Below are 21,325 nucleotides of genomic sequence, written 5' to 3'. Positions count from 1 at the left end.
ATGTTATAACAGTGTCGCAATGTTGCTGCTATGATCTGTTTATTTTATTTACTACGTAAATTTCGTAGATAATGTAAACAAATAACAAAAAATTATGTAAAAAGTAACAAGGAACAACAAAACGTTACTTTTAAAGTAATAATTGATTTTAAAAAATTAATGTTACTTTTAAACTTAATAACAAATAATAATAAATTACTTTTTACAAAAATAACAGCAACGGTAACGCATTACTTTTATAAAATAACGTTTGCTATTAAAACCTTGATTATATCGTAATAATACTTTTCGTTATAATTTGCAACTAAGTTCATCGTTAAAATTTTAGTTGTTCACAACAAACTTCAAATATAATTTTGCTTCTCAATAACTGCATCGCTTAATTGTGGTAATAATATAATTATATGTAATGTACCGAGTAATCCGACAGGATCTCATCGGTCATCGCCTCTCGCACCATCATGCCGTCCGTCAAATATTTGATCCTCGTCTGTGAAGAGGTGCAATCCTCGAAACGAACACAGTAGCCCACTAATTTTCCCGGTTTCACCCCTTGTTCTTGGGCGACCCGGCGCGCTATACTAACCGCCGCAATTCTACGTGGTTGCGTAATGCCAATGCAGCCGGACGATTCAGTGATTCCGGCATGGAGCAACAGTTGTGGGATCTGCGTGGTTTTACCACTGCCGGTCTCACCTATTATGATCAGAGTACTGTGGCGGCGTATCTCTTCTAACAATCTGAAAATCCATAAACGATCACTCGTCTTTAATAAAGAAAAAAATGTACAATAATAAATATATATGTATAATATATTAAGGGGTTATACCACTGTAAATTTTCAAAAAATCAAAAAAAAAATTTTTTTTTGCTTAAATAATGCCTTAATGTCTTAAAAACAAGTTGCAATTGGTTTTATAACTTAAAACATTTTTATGATGTTTTTATGAACGTACAGTCACAGCGCCGTTCTGAGCGTATCTCAGCACGGCTGCCGCGCACACTTAGATCTTTAAATTTTATAGGTAACAAGTAACTTACTTTCTAATAATAAGTTTCCCCAAGTAATTGTAAATGGCATTAGTAAGGTTTAAAAAAGAAATGAGAGCTTCAATGCTACAGTTTGGAATAGCACTCAAGAGTTTTCCAAGCGACAAGACAACACTTGACATAGCTACTGATATTGCAGTTTGTGTGTTTAATGATAGTTTATGCAGCATTATAAAAAATTATGAAACTCCTAGATATTGTCATTGGACCAAATTGTTACAATTATTGTGTAGAAGTTAACAAGATGCGCGTACAGCAGGCCGGACGTTCGCTCATGAACATCGCAAAAAAGGCGCGCTCGTCCTCTACATCATCTCGCAAAGAAAAAGAAGAGGAAGATATCGCCATAAAAGGGTAATTGTATTTCGCGCCTCTTCCTCAAGATAACAACGTAGTACTCCTCAATTATATGCCGAGGGCGCCACACTTTCAAAGCTAAACAGAAAGTTTTCTTCCATACGTCTCCACTCGCACGGGTCCATGACGTCATTCTTCGTTTTTGTGCCGATGCAGTCACATCGTTAGAATATCTGGTCAAGAAATATGGGAAAGAGAAAACATAATAGATCCGATTCCGAAGAGGAATCTAAAGAGAATAGGTTGGAAAAGAAATTAAGAAAATTAATGAAGGAGGTTAAGAGTTACAAGAAGCAGAGGCGCAGAGAGCGCGCAAGTAAGTATCGATGCAGTATAATTGAGGTTATGTTCGCATAATAACGACACCGTCGAGCAGCAGCGAAGTCTTCACTCACTCGGCCACTCGCTCGACCGTCTCGTCCTTCGAGGACGCGCTCACCGAACGTTCTCGAAGTCAACGACGACGAGCGTGCGCCTCGCCGCTCTCGCAGCGTGCGCACACGTGCATGGCAACTATCGAGAATCACGGCGTAGATGTCACACGTGTCATAGGCTCTAACCTAGTGACAAAAATCGAGGCGCTTCTCGATTGATGTAAAAATCTCTCACCCGTGATGTAGGTTCTAACCTCTAACGAAAAATACAGCAGTTTATGCTGAATGAGTTTAATCCGTGCTTTATGCACGGAAATTAGCACACGAGTCACGTCATGGGCGCTAACCTACTGACGAGTCACAGGCGCTAACCTGGTGATGAGTTTTTACTCGAGACAAGAGACATAACAAGTCTCAAAGTGTGCATTCCAAACTAATAGTCCGTTTTACGGAGATTATGATTTTCGATGTAAAACTTTAACGTAAGCGTATTCACTTAAGTCAAATAAATTAAATGAACAAATTTTGATTAAATTAAATAATTATGATTGTTAGGAAGCCGTGAGTCGGAGGACAGGAGTCGGGATCGAAGTCGGTCGAGTTCGTTCGGCACAGACATAAGAGATCTGTCACAAAGTCCGCCAAATATCTCACCTAGTCCCCGAGCAGCCTTGTTAGAGATGGATCAACAATCTTATTTGGGAATAAATGAGGTTGAGCAGGAAGTAAATGAAGTCTTGCTTGACGAGTTAGCCATAAATCCTCCGCAGGAAACTTCCAATGGCAGGGCTGCAACGCCGATGAAATCGGCAACGGAGACACAGCAGGTGGAGAAGCCTAATACGAACTCTTCCGCGGTAGAGCTGCAAAAATCTGATAATCCCAGCCAAGAGGATAAGAGGGTGATTGAGGACCTTGATGAAGATATCCTCGAGGCAATTGGTAGCAGAGTAGCGGAAGAAAGGGTATTGGCGCCAGCCATTCCCAACAGTATCGCTGTGCGCATTGAAGGAATTTTAAAGAAAGGGTTACCGAAAGAAGAGAGAGAGAAGCTGTTAGAGGCACACGTACCTCCCAAGAATTGCGTATTAACCGATCCGCCAAAGCTCAACGATGAGGTCAAGGTCTCAATCAACGAGACATCGAAGAAGCAAGATGATCGGATCGTAGAGAAACAGAAAAAGATCACCGCTTGTTTGGCCTTGTTGGGAAGTTCGATCAGAGACATTATCGACAAAAATAAAACAGAAGGGAACCCCAAATTGTCAACCACGCAGATTGAGCTTGTTAAGAAACTCAGTGAAGCGGCGCGCCTCCTAGCAGATTTGCAAAGAGACGAAACGCAGACGCGTAGGAGTTTAATTCTTGCAGCTTTGAGCAGCTCGCAAAAGGAAACACTCGAATCAGGTGAGGCGGATGAATGGTTGTTTGGACAAAAATTAGGAGATCGTCTTAAAGCGGCAAAGTCGATTGAACGATCAGGAAAAGAACTTAAGACAAAGTCTAAAGGCACGGAGAAATCAAAAAACTCCAAGACCCCGTCTCGACGCCAATCGTTCAAGTCCAGAACGTCAGGCGGGTACCAGAAAGGAGGTTACAATCGGAACCAAGGAAAGAACTGGACTCGGAAAAGAACGCGCAAGAACTTTCGAACACAAACTCCAACGGAGCAAAAGAAAACATAAATTCCAACGTGGTAAGTAGTCCAGCGGGGAGACTACAGTTTTTTTCGGAGGAGTGGAGAAAGTTAACATCCGATTCCAGAATATTGAATTGGATAAAAGGATACAAAATCCCCTTCTCGAGAGTTGTAACTCAACGTTCAATTCCAAAAGAACCAGCGTGGTCAGACAAAGAGAGATCATTAATTAAAGATCACATAAAAAAGTTGGTGCTCAAAGGAGCTATTAGCAAATGTTCCCCACGCGATAGTCAATTTATATCGAGTATATTTTTGATTCCCAAGCCGGACGGGTCAAGTAGGCTAATTTTAAATCTTAAAAAATTAAACGAGTTTATTCAGATTGAGCATTTTAAGTTAGAGGATTACAAAGTAGCATGTAAATTAGTGTCTCAGAATTGTTTCATGGGGAAATTAGATTTAAAAGACGCGTATTATATGATTCCTATCGATAGAAAATATAAAAAATATTTAAGATTTGTATTTGAAGGTTGCCTTTACGAGTTTAATTGCTTACCCTTTGGGCTTAACTCAGCACCATACGTATTTACAAAGATCATGAAGCCGGTGATAGGGCACCTGAGAAATCTAGGATATTTATCAGTTATTTATTTAGATGATCTTTTATTGCTAGGTAGCACGTATTCAAGTTGTTTAGAAAATATAAATTACTCTGTAAAAGTATTACAAAGTCTAGGATTTATTTTAAATGAAGATAAAAGTTGTAGAACCCCTTCTCAGATTTGTAGTTTTCTTGGCTTTGTGCTAAATTCGCAAAATATGACACTAGGACTACCTTTAGAAAAGAGACATAGAATACAAAATCAGGTTAACAGATTTATGAAATTACAAAGATGTAAAATTAGAGAATTTGCTCAGCTGATAGGGTCCTTAGTGTCATGTTGCCCGGCAATTCAATATGGATGGGCGCATGTTAAGAGCCTAGAGAGAGAAAAATATATAGCTCTTTTAAAGACAGACGGCAACTATGAAGCGATAATGCAGTTAAATGTAGAGTTACAGGAAGATTTTTCGTGGTGGAGTCTGAATGTACAAAGTAGAATATCGAGTATTGCAGCTAGAGAATATAAGTTGACTATTTTTTCGGACGCCTCCCGCACAGGATGGGGAGTTTCATGCGGCGATAGTAAGACACATGGGCACTGGAGCGTTTCCGAAAAGCTACATCACATAAATTATTTAGAGTTAATGGCAGCGTTTTTCGGGCTAAAATGTTTCGCTAAAGATCTTAGAGAATGCAACATACTATTGAAGATTGATAACACCACAGCAATTGCTTACATTAATCGCATGGGAGGTGTGAGATTTAAGGAGCTCAGTAACCTCGCTAAAAGTATATGGAAGTGGTGTGAAGAACGTGAATTGATTATCTTTGCGTCTTATATAACCTCTAAAGATAATGACGAAGCAGATTTTGAGTCAAGAAGGTTAGACAACGAGACGGAATTTGAATTGGCGGATGTAGCTTTTCGGAAGATTATTGCAAAATTTGGAATTCCTAATATAGATTTGTTTGCGTCAAGACTTAACGCGAAGTACAAAGATTACGTGTCGTGGATAAAAGATCCGGGATCAATAGCTGTAGATGCGTTTACTATAAACTGGAATAAGTTCTTCTTTTATGCTTTTCCTCCCTTTATATTAATTACCAGAGTAATACAGAAAATAAAGGCGGAGGAAGCAAGAGGGGTGCTCGTAGTGCCACATTGGCCAGCGCAGCCATGGTATCCCTTATTCCTTTCAATGTTGGAATCGGAGACCTTAGTTTTCAAGGCCGGAAGTAACGTTTTACTTTCTTCCGATAGGAAACTTCATCCGCTGCAGAAGTCTGTTACCCTGGTGGCCGGAGTATTATCCGGAAAGCCTTCCTCCTGAAAGGCATTCCGGAGGAGGCTTTGTCTATTTCTATTTCCTCATTAAGCGAAGCATCGCTAAAACAATATAACAGCGCGTTGAGAAAATGGTGGACGTTCTGTAATAAGGAAGAGTTGTCTATTTACGAAGCTGGAGCAACGGAGGTTATTAAGTTCCTAACAGAAGCATATGATAAAGGAATGTCGTATGGATCCCTTAATAGCTTAAGATCGGCCATCTCGCTTATTTTAGATCAAGATTTAGGTCAAAACGAAATTGTTAGAAGGTTTTTTAAGGGCTTATCGAACGTAAGAGCTCCTAAGCCTAAATATGACTCTACGTGGGACCCAAAGGTTGTCCTAGATTATTTCCAAGATTCATATAACGAGAAGTTATCCTTAGAATCCTTGAGTAAAAAGTTAATAACGCTTTAGTGACGGGTCAAAGATTGCAGACCCTGTCGTTAATTAACATTAGAAATATAGTGTTCAAGGAAGATACAGTAGAAATAAAGATTCCGGATAAAATTAAGACATCTAGATTAGGGAGAAATCAACCGGTTTTAACCTTACCGGTTTATAAGGAATGTCAGGATGTATGCCCGGTAACCGCTTTAAAATGTTACCTCGAAAGGACAAAAGATCTCAGAGGTGATACGACATTTTTGTTTATTTCATTCAAGAGGCCATTCAAAGAGGTCACTACCCAGACGCTTAGTATTTAGGATTAAGTTTGTTCTGTGTGAAAGTGGAATAGATACAGATGTGTTTTCGGCGCATAGCACCAGACATGCGTCTACGTCTGCCGCTAAACGAAAAGGAGTAGGCTTCGACGTTATAAGGAAGTTAGCTGGGTGGTCAAATAAGTCTTCTACCTTTACTAGATTTTATGATAGACCTGTTGCGCAAAATTTAAAGGCGTTTGGTCAAGTAATATTAGAGAGATAAATTAGGAGTTAAGCTTATACAACCAAGCGACACAGTTACATTATTTAGACTGCGTTCATTTTTGTCTTGTCGCAAGAATCATTTATTTTGTGTAAGTAATAAATAATGGTTGCACCATGCTAAGGGAGCCGTAGCTTACTTTAAACATCTACATTGTTATCTTGAGGAAGAGGCGCGAAATACAATTTAATGATTAAACAAACTTACCTGTAAGTGAAGTTCTATCATAATTGTATAAAGCGCCTCTTCCAAAAGATAGGTCCCACCCAATACCCACGTTCGATAGGATCAAACCCCGTATCATAGATAGCTACGGCATTACTTTGAAGAATGACGTCATGGACCCGTGCGAGTGGAGACGTATGGAAGAAAACTTTCTGTTTAGCTTTGAAAGTGTGGCGCCCTCGGCATATAATTGAGGAGTACTACGTTGTTATCTTTCGGAAGAGGCGCTTTATACAATTATGATAGAACTTCACTTATAGGTAAGTTCGTTTAATCATTAAATTATATAGTCCTGGAATCATGGACTAAAGATAAAAAAATTAAAACCTAAAAATTTTTACGTGTAAAAAGTAAAAAATCGGTTTTGAAACTTCAAGTTTATTATGCATCTAAATATTAAAAAAAATTATGACTGTAAGAACTGGGTTAGAAATAAAAAATATCAAAAAATACACGTTATAAATTTGCAAATTTTTTAGTTTCTCAATCTTAATAACAACCAAAAGGCAAGACGCATATATAAGTATTACTGACAGAGGAACCTCACAAACCTGAAAATTCCAATTTTAATTAAACTTGGCATAAACGTAAAGAGGATAAATACATGAATTTAGACACTTTTAGTTGAAACTGAAAAACAATTTGAACAGTAAAACCATCCTTCAAAAATAAAAACATTTTTATCTTCTCTCAATATATCTCGTAAATCAAACGAAATATCAAAAAATATTTTATACAAAAGTTTTACTTCTGTTTAACTGTTATTTATTAAAAATTTCTTTTAAATTTTACCCTTCATATCACCTCTATGCTGATTATTTATTGCGTTAAAATTCCAATTTTAATGAAATTTGGTATAAATGTAGAAGAGATAAATACATGAATTTACAAAATTTTCAGTTGGGGCTCAAAAACGGTGTAAAACGACGTAACTACCCTTCAAGGATAGATATATTTTTGCCTTTTTCTCAATATATCTTGTAAACTAAATAATATATCAAAAAATTTTTATACACAATTTTTACAGTATAAATACTTCTATTTAACTAAGATGTTTATTTTAAAAAAAAAAATTTTTTTTTATTAAACCTACGTATGGTTCTCATATATCTAAGGTTATAACACTATAACGTATTTTTATTCTAAATGTAATAATAAACTTTTGCATAAGGCTGTGAAATAATTTTTATACATAAATTAATTAATAATTAGAATGTGTCATCTTTTATTATTATCTTTATTATCATCTTTTCTTTCATGCATAAATCTTGAATTTATTTATGACTAATGCTAATACTGATCTTACTGTGTACGAAACTTCTATAATTAGACATAGACATTTTTCAAACGTGTTTGTCATTGTCAGCTATTACGGAAAAACGCGAAAAATGTATTGCAAGAAAAATAAATTAATACAAGCCGAGAGTAATCGTATTTTACAATATATTTCACATATACTTCATATATTTCACATATATTTCATATATGTATTGTTATAGTGCTCACTTTTACAGACATATTGATACTAGAACATATCAAAATTGTACTTAATCCTCATCGGCTATAATGTCAAGAAACAATAGATTCAATTTGATTTAACATCTCTTTTTTAAGATAAGATAGGAGATTCAATAAACATAAAAAAGTGAAATAAAGAAATTAAATTTTAGCACAAAACAAAAATGTATAATTTTCCATGAGTACATGCTATACAGTAAAAATACTTTTCATTTAAATATACGGGCATATGTATAATAGATATATTTATATTTAAATATAAAATTTAGTTTTTTACCTCTCTTACATAATATAATTGTCATATAAATTGGTATATATTTAATAATGCAAAGCAATGTTTTTATAGATATTCTCTTAAATAAATTCAAAGAGGTAAAAAGAAAACATTATAAATTTCTTTATGCACTGTTGGTTTTTGAGAAAAAGATAAATAGAGAGGTCGTAAAAAAAAGAACGTGAAGAACACACGCAATTAAATATTAATTAAATTTAATACAATTTATGCATTATGCAGAACATTATAACGAATTACAACATATTAAGTTTAACATAATAAGTTTAAAAATTACAAGATTAAATTACAGGTTTTTTGTTTTTCCAAAAATACATTAATAATAACTTTATTTACTGTGTCCCCTTGGAATTTGCAGATTCCAACATTATACACCGTCTCTTACAAAAATAATATACTTCTCATCCTATCGCCCTAACCATTGTGCGGCCTCACAACTATTCCCTCCCTCCTCTTCTCGCCTTCTTGGCCTTTCTAAATCCCTTATCCCTCACCATCTCTTTTTCCCACTATCCATCTACTCCATTAAGGCCATCACACAATGCTAGGCAACAGGCAATAGGAACAGGGAATAGGAATAAGGAATAGAAAACCCATGTATCAATGCCATAGATTTATTAGAATAGTAGACTTATTAGAATAGACTGCTCATGAAGGTAGTGGGGGTATCCGTCACTAAAAAAAGGATAACTGTCTTTAACTTGGGTTGCTATTTCTTTCTAATGCAGAATAGTGGGAAAGCATAGCGACGGTGTCAGAGTATGCACGCTACGCATACTATGTGACAACACGCTCACGCTCTGACACCATTATTGGTCACTATGCTTCCCCACTATTCTGCATTAGAAAGAAATAGCAACTCAAGTTAACGACAGTTATCCTTTTCTCAGTGACGGATACCCCTACTACCGTTTTTTCACCTCATAAGCAGTCTATTCTAGTAAGTCTATAATCAATGCAAAATAAACCATAACACAGGCAATAGACATAGAATTTCCGTCACGTTGGAAATTCTGTGCCTATTGTTTGTTGCTAACCAATCACAGCGTTTGGATTTTTTAGGTTATAGTTACAAACTTTAGCACGTGTATGTACATTGTCGAGATAACGCGTTGCTACAAAACCGCTATAGCGTACTGAGTTTAGAAATTAGAGATTAGAAATTTAGAAGTGGAAGTGACCCGATTTCGATCTCAGCCTTTATCCTATATTTGTTTCCTATTGCCTCGTAAGTATATTTCCCGTTTAAGAGGATGTTTAAGATTAAGTATGTTGAATAAAGTGTGTACATATAACTAGAGTTCTATTTGCAGATCATTTGCAGCAATATGTTTGAGCATCAGGATTGTTTGAGTCGTTTCGAGAACATAGAAGAAGAAGAGTATGTAAGTGATGGACTGGATGCAGTCGATGAAAACTCATTGAATTCATATATGAAATATGGCGATGAATTATTGATTGATATGGTTCGTGCTCGTCCATGTCTTTATGATAAAACATCAGAAAAATACAAAGATACGGCAATGAAGGAGAATGCGTGAACAGAAATCGCCACTACTTTAAATATTACACGTAAGTAAACTTTAATTTATCCCTTAACTGACTTGAGGGGAAGTCTCAGAGATAACCCTTCTGCTTTCAGTCTTCATTTCGTCTCATTATAAGTGACGTAGGACCGCGTTCTACTATCTATTTTAAACATATCATGTATGATTAGAATTATTTATATTTGATGTGTATGATATAGTTACAGAATGCAAGAATCGATGGATACGTATCCGCTAACGGTTCAGCAAAGAAAGGCAACTGCGGGAGCAAGAGACAAAAAGTGGAGCTGGAAAGCCTACAAGACGAAGTTGGATGTTATTCGAGAGTCTCTCCTTCTTAGAAAAACATATAATCCAAAAAAGGTTTGTTTTATTTATTTCTTTAAACGATCATAGACCTGTTAATAAATTTAAACAATTTAGCATATTCAATAATAATTTATTATTTTAAAAGCTTTTCTAATGTAAATATAACAAAGCCATCCGGGCCAAGGAGTGTCAGTAAGACATCAATAAATACTCAAGGTTCGATGATTATTCAGAGCAATTATGCAATGTCTGCCAATGATAACTCCAATGTACGGCAATTTCTTTTTTCCTACTAATGGCTATATTAAAGAGAAAAAGCAGCTTTGCAACTATTGTAAAATTTGTGAATCTGATTGGTGTATGCTCTTAATCCCAGCTGAATCTAAAAGCATACACCAATCACGTTTACAATATTTATAATAGTTACAAAGCAGCTTTTCTGAACGCAGCCAATGTTATCAGTTGAATATATTTTGAAACTTATTTTATTTACGTTACAGACACCAGCTTCAACATCCGGCCAGCAGGCACTGTCGACGCCGAAACAAATAATGTCAAGTTATAAAAATCAACCTATTTTTTATTCAAAACAAAATAATGTGAGTGTAATTTCGCATTAATAGTAAAAATATACGAAATAATATTTCATACATTTAATTAATGTTATAACATTCTAGTCACAGTCATCCTCGCCGTTGCTATACCATACTCCACTTACAGCAAATGAAGAAACTTCACGGGTGAGTAATTTTAAATCGTGAGTAATTGAATTAGTTAATCTTAAAAAAATGTGAAACTTATAAATTTTACAATTTCTTTGCAGTCATCGACATCTTTTTCATTGTTACGTCAAACACCTCCTTCGGACATAGAAGGATCAGATAGGGCTAGTCCACCACGTTCTTGCTTTTCAAGGAACCAGCAGAAAACTTTAAAAAAACGGAAGAATGAGCCGATAGAAACAGCGTTTCATCAGATGAACAATACACTAAGTGCAATGGAAGCTGAAGTATGTTCCCGGTAGAAACCCGTAAACGACAACGATCCAGATGTTCTCATCGGAAAGCTTGTCACAACGGAGCTCCAAATGGCTACAGAGTCACGCAACAACGAATTAAAACGAAAATTTATGAAGTTGCTATATTTTTAAGTATAGATACAATATAGATATAATATAAAAGTATTTAAAAAATTATTATAAAGATATGGATTGTGCAAGGACAAATCTTATCAATTTCTTTTTTTTAATAACAAAGTTTAGATCAAAAAGACAAAAGTTTACGATTTTCTATTATACTGACAAAATGTCGTCTCACAGATTTAACATTATTAAAATACGTTTCTTTGCAAGGATTTTTACCTAAAACTATATCTGTTGCAAAAGCAGCAGCACATATATTCCATAACATGTACCATCCGGTTAAATTTTTTTAAAGCTTATACCAGTTGGTAGTACTTAGTAAACGAGCGCTTATGTATTCTTTTTCTTTTGGCACCATTTTATCGTATATACAGCCCGGCATGCTGTCATATAGGAGCGGTGCATTTGCACACAGTTCAAATGGACACATTTTGCACACCGTTCACTTGAACATAAGAAATAACTGCCGAGGGCACTCTACCGACGAAGTGGGTGCAGGAGGGAAGCCGAAAAACCCCTTTGCACCTCCTCCCCCGCGCGCGCGCGCGCGTGTGCGTGTGTGTGCGCGCGCGCGCGCGCGTTTGTCTGTGTCCGTTTCTTATCGTGTCCAAAAGCACCGTGTGCAAATGCACCGTATCCATTTAAACCGTGTCCAATTGAGTGCCATCCCTGTCATGTACGTATAGTTTGATTCCGTCAAAGTAGCTACAACGCCAGTGATTAGTACAATTGCCTTTTATTATTTGTAGACTTTTCCTACAAATGGCTGTAATTAATTGTGGAAATCCTATGTAATGCACGCTTTGTGTTTCGAAACAAGATGTTTCTGTCACAACAGGTAAAAATAAATCTAATGAATCATCATTTGATAAGCTATTTTTCGGCAAAACATTGTCTTTCACCAATGAAAGAGATATCTCATGACTATCTATAACTCTTTTATATAACTCGTCATTTCATTATCTGTCGGATTATAATTAGATTTTTCACTGATTATACAGTGAATACAGTCACCTTTTTCTGTCACAGCACTAAAAACAGAAGTACTGCTTTCTGTTAAGTTTTTTATTTTTTTTATTGTACGTAACGTGTTTTTTTTTTTATCATTAATTGATACTATTGTTGTATGTTGCTACTTAATATTATTATTATTTAGACTTTTAAACAACTTCTTTTTTGCTTCTAATATATATTTCGATTCTTTGATGGGCATATGTCTATTATACCGATTGTCCAAAGTTCAAGAAGCATACAGTCGTAACAAAAACGTGTAAAAAAGGCAACATTCTTTTGCCAGAAATTGTCTGTTAACACGCAGTGTTATTATGCTTTCGGCGTCCATAGAGCAAAAATGCAAAATTCGCGCTTTGTTATGTTCAGTTGACTTTAAATTTGATATTAAAATCAATGATTTTGGTTTATTATATTTACATTTTTTTTATTAAAAACACCTTTTAATTGGACAATTTACGAATTGCTTCCTTTGCTGTTAAATTTTTAGTTAAAAGAGGACATTTAATCTCCACTAGACCATCTTCATCGAAAAGTTCATCAAGAGAAGCACCCAAACATGGATTTCAGACTCAATAAATAATCCGCATAATTTTATTTTTTTTTTTAATTTTATTAATAAATCTTGTTTCGCTATTTCTTCCATCGCGACCATATTTCATGGCTGTAGTATTGATAAATAAAGAAAACAAGATTTTTATAGTCGTTACACAAAACGTTGGTCTCATACGACATATCACTCCAAAATATGATACTGTCAACATTTCTTTTCGCATTGATAACCATACTTCACAATCACTTTGTTTTATGGCTTTGCGCTCAATTTTTTGAATCATGCGATATCCCATTTCACAATTTTGAGGAACCCTCGTGTGATCCTCAAGATATCCCGTCACCACCTCACAACTTCAAGCAACCCTCGTATGATCCTCAAGACGTCCTCACTCCTCCTGCCTCTCTTATTTATTCCTCAATCAGTTCCTCAGAACCGGAAGATATACCATCCCCACCTTCTCCTGTACCTTCAATAGAAATCATAAATGAATTCGATCCAATTCTATCCCGGCCGCGTTATTACCATTATGATGGCTCAAACATCATTAATTGAAATATTAGAACAGTTTCCGATGAAAACAGCCCCCCTGTATTCCAATGCTATCGCGATTTTACTATTAACCCGGAAGCAATAGATCCGGAAGTCTTACTCGACGTAGTATCCGCCCTCAGGCCCACAGATCCAATCCCCGTTTTCACTCCTTACTATTACAACCCCTTTGCCCCAGATTTCTTTTATAACTTCTTTCCTCCATCCACTGTCATTCTAGAAAAGCTCACCTAAATAAAAGAAAAGAAATATTTTAAATATGACAAAAATTATCTTTTCTCTCTTCCCCCGAATCGCTTTAATAATTTTAAATAATCGAATGTTAATTATATTTTGAAATCTGCATATATAAATTTTTATATTTAAACATTGTTAATCAAACAAAACTCATGTTAAAAATATACAAAAATTGTCAAATTACGACTTCAGCGCTTATTTGTATTTTTCCATTTTTATTTGTTATTAGAATAAATATTTGGTTAATTTTTAAATAATGCCATTGTTCATTTAATTTTAACTACCTTCTCTCATTCCGAACAAGGATAGCACCTGGTCCGATCCCGATTTAAAGCGATTCAATTCGTTGACTCGAATCTTAAACCGACGGACGCACAACTGGAAATGGGTTATAACGAATTTATCGACACATTGACCCATATTTTAGTCACAAAAAGTGCGTTCGACCCGAGGCACCTACTCTCTCTCTCTCTCTTGCGTGCCTACGGTAAGTCTCGTTACCTGTAAGTCCTTCCCTGCCTTACCTGTTCTTCCTGAAATATCCTTCCTACCGAATAAAGGAGTTAAAATTCCATAAGGATGGACGTAACAGTGGATTAAACAATTATTTTTTTGTAGTATTATCATTGTTTTTATGGCAAATTTTTACTGCCAAGACAAAACTTCAATTATACAAAACATGCATGTTTTTCGCGCATGGGTTTTAAAAAAGAAATACTCTATGTCGACAAAAAAATCGTTTATTTAAAGGTTAGTTTTCTGTTTTGCTAAATAGAATTTGATCGAAATTTTGTATCACTTTATTATATATACACACACAAATAATATCATAAATATGTTATACAATTTTAAAATTGTAGGTGAATTAAACTTTGCTGAAAATCCTTTAGAGACAATGCCTGAGAAGGAGGAATTGCCACAAGAATCGGAAGTACATTATAATGAATTTGATGTAGATGGAGATAACCAAATGGAAGAGAGTTACGATGATCCACCAACAAAAAGGAAAAAATATCAAAACAAGCAAGACAGGCGTTGGCTCGATTCTGCACCATGTAATTTCAGTCTAATAATCGTAGTACTTCCACGTGCATTAACAACGATTATACCATCCATGTAATTGTTACGTTAATATTTCTTGCATTGTTCTTTTTTACATGCAAAGAGTCTATAATACGTCTGTTTATAAAAGGTGTGGAAAGAATCGAAACAAACTGGATTACTTTTCCAAGAAAAAAACTAAAAATATAGTACATGTGTTATTTTGAACATTACTGTTGGAAGACTAATTTGTTTATACAATTTTAATTCTTGCATAGTTAAATGATTTATTTAGAAGCAAAAAAAAGTATAATTTTGATAATATAAAGCATAGCAAGGACTTACAAAACATTTCTTACAGGTAATAATTTACATAGTAAATGAAGGTTAACCTTCATGTGGGAGCGTTAACGATACCAATTATCATTAAGTGAAATTTTAGAAACGCTGCGATTAATAAACACAATTTTTTCAAGAACAATATTGCCTGATTCTCCATTAATATGTGACAATATTATAAATCCTAAAACTAATTTAGAATTTTATAGCATTTGTCAAAACTGTTGCAAATATCTTGGACAAATAAACAATTTAAAATCTCAGGTAACTTGCGAGGTGTGCCTAGAAGAAACTAATTTTAATGGCCCATCATGCTTAAATGGTTTTCTGATTATTAATCAATCTAAAAGCATAAAACTTTTATTAGAAGAAAATGATAAATTTTATGATTATATTATGAAAGAGAGAAAGTATAATGGAAGTATACGTGACATTTATGACGGTACATATTACAAATCATTTAGAAAAAGTTTACACACTACTGAAAAATATAGTTTTGTCACTGCTGTTATTAATACTGATGGTGCACTTCGCTTTGAATTCAATACTCTGTTTGACCTTTGCAGCTAAATGAGATTTCAACAGAAATAAGATTGAAAAGAGTGACTACCTGTGGCATATGATTTGGCAAAAATAAGCCCGAAATGACAGCGTTTTTACAACCATTCACTAAAACTGTAACTCGATTGTCGACAGAAAGTATAAAATATGTCATTAACAATAAAAAACGTTTAATCAAAATGTATGCTTTAGTTGTGTCGATTCTGCACGTGTTCCTATGCAAGGAGTAAAATTATTTAACGGAAAATTTGGTTGTAATTGGTGCTTTCATGTAAATGGTATGAAGAAAGTATGAGATATAATATTTCTCGATCTTATGCAGAAGCAAGAACAATGAAGAATATGATTGATATTATGATAGAATGTGCAAACAATAAATATACTGGTGATGTTTACGGAGTGAAAGAGGTTTCACCTCTAATAAATTTACCTTGCTTTGACATAGTAAATTCGTCCCAGATATACAGTGCTGTCTTTCTGGTGTTGGGAAGCAAATTACAATATTTTTTAAAATGTATACAAAATTCAAAAATAAAAGAACTGAATCAAATTCTGTTAGATATAAGAGTTCCACACCAATTAAGTCGATCAACTAGACGTTTTGATGACATGAGTAACTGGAAAGCTAAAGAATGGGAGAATTTCATTCTTTATTATAGTCTGCCTTTATTCCGATTCACCCTGAATAAAAAACTGATTAAATACTAGACTTTATTTGTGCAAAGTCTGTATACCTTATTGAAGAGTGATATTACCTTTGATAAAATCAATCAAGCTGACAAGGGACTACACAAGTTTGTATTTTTAACTGAAAAATATTTTTCGAAGAAAGCCATGACCTACAGCATCAGCTTACCCATTGTTTATGAGATCTCATATGAGATTCTTTACTAGGGAGATTATAAATTCGCCTTAGAAGATGTAAAGAGGCGTTGGAGAAATCTACGAGACTCTTTCAATAAAGCAAAGAAAAAGAAAAATACATACTTACTAGTGGTTCAGCAGCGCCTACAACAAATGATGATAGTTTTCGACATTATAAAAGCATGTTGTTTTTAATTAATAAAGTGAAGCCCAGACCGTAGGTGTATAAAAACTATCAATAATAATTTTTTTTAATAATAGACAAAATGTTTTATAAAATTATTTTTTTTAAGCACAAGTAATATTTCAGAAAAAATGTCACATTCATGTGACTCTAATGAAGCTCTTTCGATTTCTAATGCTCAAGATGTTATTACAATTGAAGAACCGATGAAAGACAATGACTCTTTAAGTACATCTGGAAACAATAGTAATATTTCTGAAAACAACAGCTTCATCGAGCATACTAAACGTAAACTTGCGTAAAACATTTTTGAAAAATTTGTATTATATTATTAGCATCTTATTTTAATGTATTTACTGTATTTTTATCAAGTTTTATGCTTAATATTTTTGTTATGTTTTAGGTCCAAGGAAGAAACCTGAAGACGTTGAGTTTCAGAAGCAGTTGGTTAACATTCTATCGGAAAGTAATAAGCCTGCTGATGGCATCAATGGATTTTTAATTTATTTGGGTGACATTTTAAAAAGATTGCCGTACAAAGAAAGAAGAGCTCTTCAAAAAGAAATTTTAGATTTAGCTTATAAAGCGGAAGAAACAGAAATGTAGAACTTATTAAATAATGTAATATTCATGATGCTAGTTGAAAATATTTAACTGATTATTTTCAATAAAAACTATAATTTGTTACATTTGTTCTTGTTTATTTTAATTAATTAGAAAATAAAATACATAAAATTATGACGTTTTAAAATTAAAATATATGTAAACAGTTTTGAGTCATAAATGTACAAAATTGTATTAAAAAAAGTAAAAAAGTATTCACTAACATATGTATATTATTACATTATTCTAATTTAATTTTACAAATCATTATTTTTAAAATTTAGAATTCATTGTTTAGCTTTTTCTCATTGCCAATTTACAGCACCTTCTTTCATAAAATAATTGGCAAATCTCTCTCTATAGACGCGTGATAAATTACTGGAAGACACATTGTTCACTTGGTTCATCATATTGCGAATAGCAAGCGTTATTGCTTGTTACCATCAGTACAATTTAAATATCTTTTATCTCTAGAATGCTTTAGAAGTTCTTTACTAATAATAAAATTATGCAAACATAGAGTGGCTAACACCATTATTTCAGCTTTTTTTACATGTGTTAATTGGTCTTCGGAAAATTCTCCAGCGTGCCACAAGGATACCAAAAGCACTTTTAACAACTCTTTTTGCTCTGCTTTGATGGTAATTGTAAACTTTTTTTATTAGGTCTAGTTGTGAACATCTTAGATAAGGACGCATCAAATAAGGTGATAATGGATATGCCTCATCATCTACCAAAACAAATGGCAATTCATATTGGCAAACTTTAGAAGGTGGAGGTATATCTAAAGTATTTCTTTCAAGTCTTGCTTTTAATTTACTGTTAGCAAATGCTCCTGCATCATTACATCGACCTTCCGCTCCCACATCCAAAATAAATTTGTAACGTGCATCAGAAACAGCAGTAAGATTTTATACTATGTGTTTTTTTGTAATTGAAATATGTGGAATCACTGTGAGGTGGAGCCTATAATTACAATTTTAAATTATATTATTGATACTCACTGAAATAAAACATACAAGTAAAGCTCCGCTATATAAACATTTACCTCTATCTGAATATGTTTCCCATCTATAGCACCAATGCAATGGGGAAAATTCCAGATTGCTTCAAACTCTTCAGCAATTTTCATTCATCCATCTTTGTCAGGTACAAGTATAACTAAATCTTTTAATTTGAGCCATATTTCTTTGCAAGTTTCGTGAACTATTTCTCAGACAGTATTTGGTGCAACTCGAAAAGCATATCCAATTGCTATCTCCACTTGCTAAATACCTTAAGCATATTTGCAGTCTTGTATATGAAATAATTGGTTCTCTAATATGTAATTGTTTTTCAATTTCAGGTCCTACTATTAATGTAGATCTTCAAAGATGCTAGTATTCATTCTTAAATAATTAAAATATAGTAAAGGATCTGCCATTCGTAACATATTAACTAAATTGTCACTATCTCTTTGAAAAAAACGCTGCTCAATTGAATAAACAGGCCTAACCACATCCTTCTTTTGGATTTCTCTTTTGATAATTTTGTATACAATAACAATAATTTCACTAAAGCAAATCGTATTTTTTCCTTTCAATACTGGAGCATTGGAGTTCTCACGTATACTATCATTAAAACTTTAATAGACTCTTAAACCATCACTATTTAATTTTCCATATTCGCAATCTTCACTATTTTCTGACAAAAAACAAAGTTTTATCAAAAAACTTCAACATATTGCATGGCGTGTATGACCGAGGCTGTATTACGCATTCCGCATTCCGCAAATTTTTGACCGGCCTGTTCACATGGTGCGGAAAAATGACTAAGAATACGTCAATGAAGTTCAAAAATTTGAAAATATTGTTTTTAACTTTATAATATTCAATACAAAATTTTATATAACATTATATTAATGATTATTATTGTTATTATACAAATATTATATTTTATAAAAACTGATTTATTTTAATAAAAGTTGTATTACATTTATTATTTTCATTTCGAATGCGTCATCGTCCATCTATGACGCATCATGGGAACAGGCCGGCCAAACATTTAGGCTACGATCACATGCAGCGGAATAGACGTCTGGAATCCGGAATGCGTATAAGGATCAGCCAATGAAAGCTTTCCGGACTCTCGTACAGTTTTTCGAAGGTTCAAATATGAACGGTCAGATTAAATGGCGTATTTAACCTATAATTCTTTGTTATGAACGTTTATTGTTGAGTTCGTGGTGTTTTTGAAAAAATTATTAACTTAATAATGGATTTCAGACCATAAATATATGTACACTTACATTAGCTAGTACAACGTTTTTGGTCTGAGATCCCAGAAAGGGATCTCAGACCAAAAACGTTGTACAAGCTAATGTAAGTGTACATATATTTATAAAAATGTAGACATCAAATGCATTATACTAATCATATAAGTAATAATCATTAAATCTTTATTACAGTACTATCAATGTTTATATTAAAATTTCTTTTTACCAAAGAAAAATTTCAATTTCAATGATCACTCCTGTTTCCATGACATAGATTCAATTGTAACACTTTATGTGGATGACAATCATATATTCAAAGGTTAGTATGTGCATAACATTGTTATGTGTTTTATTGTATTAAATAATATGTATTTCATAATTTGTGCACAATATGATTGTAGGTACACTAGGTACAGAAAATTGCCAGTCTTCCTCACAATGTGAACTTACTGATAAAATTATCAACAACCTCCCTTTCAATGTAGCAATAAAGTGTTTAATAAAAAAAATAATAATGACATGAATCAAAAGATTAACCGAAACAGAAAGAACAAAATTTGGTCTGTTTGGGATGAAATTTTGATAAAAACAGTTCAGGAAAGACCGTGTCTTTAGAATCATAAGATACCAGTTAAATGTAGAAGTCCGTTAATTGTTAAAGAATCATGGATTGCAGTAGCAAAAGCACGGCAGAGGTTCAATGGCGCATAGTACAATTGGACACGTTGCAATTGCCCACCGTGCTATTAGATACGAAACATTGCGCACCGTTCAATTGCGCACCATTCAATTAGACACCGTTCGATTGGACACAGTTCGATTGGACACCGTTCAATTGCGCACCGTTCGATTGCGCAGTGTTCAATTGCACACCGTTCAGTTGCACACCGTTCAGTTGCACACCGTTCGATTGCGCACCGTTCAATTGCGCACCGTTCAATTGTACACCGTTCAATCGAACACATATTAACTATTCATACATTATGGCTGCATTTGCAATGTGTACATAAGTTAGCGACTTGGACGGGGTGAGTGCGGAAAAGGCCAAAAGCTTTCAATTGCATACCGTTTAATTGCGCACCGTTCAATTGCGCACCATTCGATTGCACACTGTATGATTGCACATTCTTCGATTGCGACTTGGACGGGGTGTTGCGGGAAGGGGGGCGAAGGCCCCCCCTTGCACCCCCGTGTGTGTGCGTGCGTGCGTGCGTGTGCGTGTGGGAGAACATGTAATGTAATAGCGAATATAACATAAGATAAGCATTAGCAAATTTAAGCCATAAACACACCTTTTCTAATACATTCACAATTATTTATTTTACCCTTCACACCACGTAAAATAAAAAATTCAGTCTTTTTTTGTTTAAGATAGGTTCTGAAACAATAAACATATTATGTCATAATTATATCTATATTGAGTAAAATATTATACAGCAAAAACAAATACGAAACAGTCCACCTATTTACGACAGAAAAATCTGAAATATAGTATGCAATGGTAAGAATGTTATACCGTACAGTTCAACATATAAATGAAATAAGAAAAATGTTTTTTGTATTATTTATTTGTAGCGTTAATTGTAAAAAGATACCCTGTAAAATGTTCTAAAAATAAATGTATTCTACTACTATTATTCCAATGTTAATACTAATTTTTTAATCACAATTTCAGCGCCTAAATTATACATATTTTTATTTGAAAAATGTTAGAATAAATACTTTTGTTAATTTTAAGAAAACTTTACTATTTATTTAAATTTGTAACAAATTATTTATTCGCGATTTTTTTAAATACTTTGTTGTGCAT

The 21,325-nt window shown here is 33.9% G+C and overlaps 2 protein-coding genes and 1 long non-coding RNA gene across 3 annotated transcripts in view; 1 reads left to right on the top strand and 2 right to left on the bottom strand.

Annotated features, from left to right (window-relative positions):
* The window catches only part of LOC105838791 (ATP-dependent RNA helicase DHX33), a 124,748-nt gene that overhangs the window by 28,242 nt on the left and 75,181 nt on the right, over positions 1-21,325 (bottom strand). Inside the window, exon 2 of the mRNA XM_036285615.1 lies at positions 416-740. Within this exon, the coding sequence (XP_036141508.1) occupies positions 416-740 (325 nt within the window). The remainder of the gene's footprint in view (positions 1-415; positions 741-21,325) is intronic.
* Positions 861-3,483, top strand: LOC118645132. The gene has a single exon (XM_036285625.1). It carries the CDS (start codon positions 2,462-2,464, stop codon positions 3,464-3,466), a length of 1,005 nt encoding a protein of 334 aa, XP_036141518.1. The 5' UTR covers positions 861-2,461; the 3' UTR covers positions 3,467-3,483.
* LOC118645141 lies at positions 17,915-19,617 on the bottom strand. The gene is made up of 2 exons (XR_004962934.1): positions 18,310-19,617; positions 17,915-18,227 (listed from the first exon to the last, which is right to left on the bottom strand). It is a non-coding gene; the product is annotated as an uncharacterized LOC118645141 (long non-coding RNA).

This window comes from Monomorium pharaonis, chromosome 4, assembly GCF_013373865.1.
Source record: "Monomorium pharaonis isolate MP-MQ-018 chromosome 4, ASM1337386v2, whole genome shotgun sequence".
Classification (NCBI taxonomy): Eukaryota; Metazoa; Arthropoda; class Insecta; order Hymenoptera; family Formicidae; genus Monomorium; species Monomorium pharaonis.
Note: the sequence above shows the minus strand (reverse complement) of the source record. Positions and strands in the feature narration are given on the sequence as shown.

What these genes read in the sequence shown, in the direction of transcription:
- LOC118645132 (XM_036285625.1), top strand. Translation starts at nt 2,462, where the DNA reads ATGGATCAACAATCTTATTTGGGAATAAATGAGGTTGAGCAGGAAGTA.